Source organism: Xyrauchen texanus, chromosome 10, assembly GCF_025860055.1.
Source record: "Xyrauchen texanus isolate HMW12.3.18 chromosome 10, RBS_HiC_50CHRs, whole genome shotgun sequence".
Classification (NCBI taxonomy): Eukaryota; Metazoa; Chordata; class Actinopteri; order Cypriniformes; family Catostomidae; genus Xyrauchen; species Xyrauchen texanus.
Genome location: NC_068285.1, coordinates 18,561,108 through 18,568,103, shown reverse-complemented (window position 1 = coordinate 18,568,103; position 6,996 = coordinate 18,561,108). Strand labels below are relative to the sequence as shown.

Genomic DNA, 6,996 nt, shown 5'->3' with positions numbered 1-6,996 from the left:
CACTCTTTTCCAATTATCTGTTGTCCAATGTGTTTCTTTGCCCACTCTTACCTTTTCTTTTTCCTGTTTCAAAAGTGGCTTTTTCTTTGCTATTCTTCCCATAAGGCATGCACCACTGAGTCTTCTCTTTACTGTTGTACATGAAACTGGGGTTGAGCGGGTATAATACAATGAAGCTGTCAGCTGAAGACATGTGAGGTGTCTATTTCTCAAACTAGAGACTCTGATGTACTTATCCTCTTGTTTAGTTGTTCATCTGGCCTTCCACATCTCTTTATGTCCTTGCTAGAGCCAGTTGCCCTTTTTCTGTTAAGACTATATTGTACACCTTTGAATGAAATCTTCTGTTTTTGGGTAATTTCAAGCACTGTATAGCCTTCAATCCTCAAACAATGACTGACTGGCGAGTTTCAAGAGAAAGCTGTTTCTTTTTTTGACATTTTTGACCTAATATTGAACTTAAGACATGCCAATCTATTGCATACTGTGGTAACTCAAAAACAAACACAACGATAATGGTAAGCTTCATTTGACAAACCAAATAGCTTTCAGCAGTGTTTGATATAATGGCAAGTGATTTTCTAGTACCAAATTAGCAATTTAGCATGATTACTCAAGGATAAGGTGTTGAAGTGATGGCTGCTGGAACTGGAGCCTGTCTAGAGTTGATCAAAACTTTTCAAATAATTATGATGCTGTATTTTTACATCAATAATGTCCTGACTATACTTTGTTATCAGTTGAATGCCAGTTTGGTGAACTAAAGTTCTAATTTCCTTCCAAAACAGCAAACTATACATTATGCCAAACATTTGGCCACAAGTGTATAGGTACACATATACGTATGTATAAAATAAAACAACAAGAATTGTGTTAAGTGTAATTTTGTACCATGCCATTTAAGAGACTGTAGATCTACCATCACAGCCTCGTTTTCATTCCCGTCAAATATGGCGCTAACTCTCTTTCTGGAAACGTCTGGGGCACTCCAATCCAGGAGAGGGCGATAGTGACATCATCGTTTCCGTTTAACGTTTACAAGCGTTGTCCACTAGCATCCCACGGTTCAGTACGTAAATACAAGAAAGCGCTCTTATAAACTAATAAAAGAACGCACAATTATTCCAAACATTTAAATCCTAATTTATATTGTAAGGTAAGATTTGCGATTTAAATTGCGTGTCTTTGTTGCTCTAGAGCAAATTAATTACGGACAACCTGTAATTTCTTGTCAATATTTTCCAGAATTTTCAATGCAAATGCTAATAGCTAACTAGAAACTAAGCTAAATGTAAACAATCAGTAGCTTATTTTTATACTATAACTTAGTGTAAATGCTTTACAAAATGTTTATTAACGCCATGCTTTGATTTGTATGGTTTGTATGCGTGCAAGTATTACACTAACTTGTCGTGCTTTTTAGGAGTATATTTGGATCTCCGTCAAAATGTCGTACATGCTCCCTCATCTTCACAATGGCTGGCAGGTTGACCAGGCTATTTTATCCGAAGAGGATCGTGTGATTGTTATCCGCTTTGGCCACGACTGGGACCCTACATGTATGAAAATGGACGAGGTTTTGTACAGTATGGCAGAGAAGGTATTTCCGTTTTCTAACATCCAAACAATGTGAAATCGTTACATCAACTAATTGATCGGCTTGGCCTATGTTTGAAACTTTACAACAATGCTTTAGGAATTATCAATATTGCAACATTATTGTATCAAAGTTTTGGTCTAATTTGTGTGCCTAAATATCAAATGTTTCCTCAGGTAAAGAATTTTGCAGTCATTTACCTCGTAGACATCACAGAGGTGCCAGATTTCAACAAGATGTATGAGTTGTATGACCCTTGCACAGTCATGTTCTTTTTCAGGTAAGCATAGACCACATTTGCTTGAGAAATATCCATTGATTATTTTTTATGCTAATAGTGACTAAAGGGAGTCCAAATGGTGCCAAAAATGATATTGATTGAGCTTATCCTTTTTCACCCAAACATGAAAATTCTGTCACCGTTTACTGACCCTCAAGCCATCCCAGACGTGTATCACTTTTGTTATTCAGTAGAACATGTAAAAAGTATGATTTTTAGAAGAATATCTCAGCTCTGTAGGTCCATATAATGCAAGTGAATGGTTACCAAATCATTGAAGCTCCAGAAAAGCACATAAAGGCAGCATAAAAGTAATCCATAAGACTCCAGTGGTTAAATCCATGTCTTCTGAAGCGATCCAATTGGGTTTGGATGAGAACAGACCAAACGGCAACTCCTTTATCACTTTATATCTTCTCATTACAGTCTCTTGGCACAATCATGTTTTAAAGCTTGATTACACTTCCTTGCGTCATCTAGCGCTCTGCCAGAGACTATTTAGCAGAGATGAGTCTCATCCAAGGCCACCTTAATGCATGGCCTTACTGGGGGCTTAAGCCCCGTGGCTGCAGGAGGCCCCAAACTCCTGGGGATTGGCAAGGGCCCAGCAGCACATTAATGTGGCCCTGGTCTCTTCCATTAGAAGAAATTGGGATGTCCAATGGTCAATAGATGTAGAAAAGTAGTCCTTCCTTACAGCTAAAAGAGCCTATAACCTTTTATATACAGGCATCGAATGTCAATCAACTCTAGAATGTGCATTAGCATTACAAGCTGGGAATTTTTTTTTTTTTTTGTATAACAAGGTAAAGAAGAACAATTTACGATACCAATGTTGTCAGATTTTACTGCTGATTTGAAATAAAAACTTTTATCGTAATCTTGACCAACCATTTTGGAGATTTCACTCTTTCCCCATTCAAGTATATAGGATCTGCACTTATATGCTGTTTGTTTACTAAACAAATGCTCACCGGGAGCATTTCAAAGATGGCTGCCGAGTGAAATGACTTGGTAAAAAGACTTTGACTCTGCGCATACACGAAGTCTAATCAAGCTGGAAATCATAATCGTGCCTAGAGACCACAACGAAAAGACGTACAGTGCAAAAAAATAGCAAAATTTTGGTCAGTTCTCACCCAAAACTGATTTGCATCACTTTAGAAGACATAGATTTGAGTAATGGATTAGTTTTATGCCGCCTTTATGTAGTTTTTGGAGCTTCAATGTTATAGCCACCATTCACTTGCATTGTATGGAACAATAGAGCTGAGATATTCTTCTAAAAATGTTCTTTTGTGATCAGCTGAAGAAAGCCATTCACATCTGAGATGGCATGAGTGTGGGTAAATGATGAGAGAATTTTAATTTTTGGGTGAACTATTCCTTTAAGAATACATCGTCAAGAATTACATTGTAATTATTTGTGACCAATGTGCATTTATTACTTAAGTTCCTTAAATGAAAGACTACTACATATCTAAATGGTTTAGGCCTTTATTGCAAGGATTTGTAATTTTGCATGTGTTGAAGGTCTTGTGCATATAGAGTTGCCTCCCCCTAGCAGAGAATTCAAGTACAATAAAAAGGAATCCTCTTTATTCACGGCCCACAGACAAGGTTTTCTTAACTCTTTCCCCGCCAGCGTTTTTAAAAAAAAGTTGCCAGCCACCGCCAGGGTTTTTGACGATTTTCGCTAAAATTTAATGGCACGCAGAATATTTTCTTCCATGATTATATGAAGATGCTATATATCACAATAAAGATCTGAGCCTCTGCTTTTAGGCAAAAAAAACGATTTTATTTTATCTTCATTTGTTCTTTTTTTATTGCGACTTGAACAGAGGTCGGTTTTGTCAAAAAACAACATTTCAGACAAAAAGCTGAGAAAAAGGCATGTTTATGTCTGATATTTTGAGCTTCTCATACTCCACTTCTTCATGTTTGAGACGATCGCAGTCTGTTTCTTTGATCAAAGAGTTGCGTACTCTTTCAAAACATGCGGAGGGGTCTTCCTTACCATATAACACCTAAAACACGGAAACCCGGAAAATTCCGTGTTTGGCGGGGAAGCGTTTTTTCATAAAACACGGAAAATTCCGTGTTTGGCGGGGAAAGAGTTAAAGGTTGTGCTAGTTTTATCATGCATACTTTTCCTTATAACATGCCTGCTTATGCTTTTCTATGTTTATCTCAGGAACAAGCACATCATGATTGATCTTGGCACTGGTAACAACAATAAAATAAACTGGACCATGGAGGACAAGCAGGAAATGATTGACATTGTTGAGACTGTTTACAGGGGGGCGAGGAAAGGAAGAGGTCTTGTGGTTTCCCCTAAAGACTACTCCACAAAATATAGATACTGAGCTCTGTGCCTTGTTTTTTCTTTTTTTCTCTCTAATAAACATCTTGGTTGGACAAGATCCGAGCATTCAGTAAAAAGGCCATTTGGATTATTTAATGACCTTATCTGGGATTTACATCTGTATTTAAATGTATTTACACTGTTGCAATTATAGTCATCAGAAACATGTCTTTTGTAGTTTTATTTTCTTCTGAAAATGCCACTTTATTTTAAAGGAATTAAACATTTTTTTTTTTTATCAGTTTCTGCTCTTTGTGTTTCCAAGCTCTAATTTTTCCTGGCAACAATAATAGTTCATTTTTATCCATAATAAATACCAAAATCAAAACTAATTATGTGCCCAAAATCAAAATGAACTGCCTTTATTGATGAGCTGGAGCAAGAAAAATGTTTTATTATGGGTGGGTTTGTTGCAGCATGGGCCTGCATTGACAGCTTCAAGAAAATCACAAAAGAGATTTATTTGTGAAACATGCACAAAAATTATAATGTAGCTCTAAGACATACACCATGTTTTTTTTTTTTTTTTTTTACTTTAAAGGTATTTGTATATGGTGAACCTTATATACCCCAATCTTATTTAAAAAAATTTTAAAGGGTGGGTGAGTCGAAATTAATTGTTGTGTTAACTAACATTATGCTACAAATGCTATTGATTGAGCTTCATTTGTATTGAACCCGGAATATTCCTTTAAACTGATAGTTGCTTTATTAATAATTTGGGAATTTGGTATGCCTACATTAACCCATCATAACAAAGAAAATGACTGACTGACTGACAGGAATTAAGTCGCTAGCCCGACACTGTTTAAATAGGGCCCTTTCAACTCCTATTGCTATGGAGGACCAAGTCAGCCAATATTAAATATAAATATTTCCAAATGTAAAACAATTAAAAAAAAGTACAAAAAATGTGACAAATTATTATTTATACTTTTATTTCCTTATTTACATTTCCACATTTATTTTTTATATATATTTCAATATTTATTTTTTATACATTTATTAATGTATTTATTTTGTTTTGTATGTATGGTAATGAGGTGGTGTTTTCACTTCAGGCTGAGCAATCAGGCACGGAGTGCTCCAGAGTGAAGGTTGGAGGTCACAGTTTTATATTGTGGTTGACAAAATGAAATGCGAATATACAGACTTGATCAATGGCCACAGATGGTATGGATGTGCATTTTAACATTATAAAATATACATTTGGAAATTTCGAGTCAAATAGATGTGTTACTTATAGTTTAACAACAACTATGTTCATTCCTGTGATTGTGATTCCTGTGTAAGTATATTTATGATCTTTCAAACTGATTTAGAGTAAAAATGGGACTTCCATATCTGCTTCTCATCCACACCTATTGTGTCACTTCTGAAGATATGGATTTAAACACTGGGGTCATATGGATACTTTTATGTTTTCTTTATGTAAATAATGGTAACATTTTCATTTTTGGGAGAACTATCCCTTTAAATAAGAGGAATACTTAATCGTTTATGTACACACTCTGCTTTTTGTTGATGTCAAAGTTTCTTTGATCAGATCTGTTCATGTTGTGGTTTCTGTTCAGATTGTCTGCCAAGAGTTTCTGGCATATAAATACTAGAGGCACATTTGAAAATTTATTAATTTATTGATATGTACAATATTTTTCATTATTACATTTATTTACAAATATGCAGTACAGTCTGTATTTTTTTTAATTTTTAATATTGGCAGACTTTGTCGTCTATAGAGGCACAGTTGAACTCGAACACACCTAAAAATCTTTTCTAAACTTCAGTTGGTCTTCTGTTACTGTGTGATTTGATCACTGTGTTTCCTTCCAATTCTCTTTAAGTATGTGGATGAGCACCAGGAACAATATGTTGAGGTATAGAATTGAATTTTCTTCCTCTTTCATTTTTTTCCAGATGTTTTAAATATTGGAATATGTTTATGCCAACCAAGTGGCCATAATTGTATATATATAACACACACACACACACACACACTGTGTTTATGGAGTAAATTTGTAAACACAAATATATATGTACACATATACACACGTATGTTTGTTTGAAGCAGCTGGCACAATGGGTCGCTGTACCGAGTGTGTCTGCCTGGCCAGAGAAGTGAGGAGAAATCAATACAATTATGGAGATGGCAGCCAATGACATTGAGAGACTTGTGGGAACTGTTGAGTTGGTTGACATTGGCATGCAGAAGGTGGGGTTTTGCTTGAATTCAAAAAAGTTTCAACAGGGGTGTAAGAACGATCTAGGGGGGACACATTAAATCTCATCAGCCTCTCTTCACAATACAAAAGTTTTAAATAATTTTTAAGGATATATGATACCATTTGAAAGAAAGCATATCAACAGAACTAAGAAACATCAGTCAATCAAGCTCTTTTTATTCATAGAAATTGTATAATTAGAACTAAAATGTAGCAACCATGTATGAATGAAATGATCATATTAAACATAAGAATTATCATATAATTTAATGGCTGCTGTCAAACACTGGTCCAGTCAGCCAGAACCAAAGAGTTTAAGCATTAAATATCCCTTAATCGCTTTGTCAAATATGATATAGTACTATAATGGTTGCTACTACTTTTCTAGGGACTGGTGTTGCAAATTAGCATTCGCTATAAACACTATGATACTTGCAATGGATAGCTGTTCTCAGTTTATCTATGTATATTGTATCTGTCCCAAACAAATAAACCATAAATAAATCATAAATACACCACTGAGTTTCAC

The 6,996-nt window shown here is 35.2% G+C and overlaps 1 protein-coding gene across 1 annotated transcript; it reads left to right on the top strand.

Moving 5' to 3' along the window:
• Positions 1-1,032: 1,032 nt before the first annotated feature.
• txnl4a (thioredoxin-like 4A) lies at positions 1,033-5,160 on the top strand. Its single transcript, XM_052136438.1, has 4 exons — positions 1,033-1,156; positions 1,424-1,600; positions 1,774-1,877; positions 4,075-5,160. Exons 2-4 carry the CDS (start codon positions 1,448-1,450, stop codon positions 4,244-4,246), a joined length of 429 nt encoding a protein of 142 aa, XP_051992398.1. The 5' UTR covers positions 1,033-1,156; positions 1,424-1,447; the 3' UTR covers positions 4,247-5,160.
• The last annotated feature ends 1,836 nt before the right edge of the window (positions 5,161-6,996 follow it).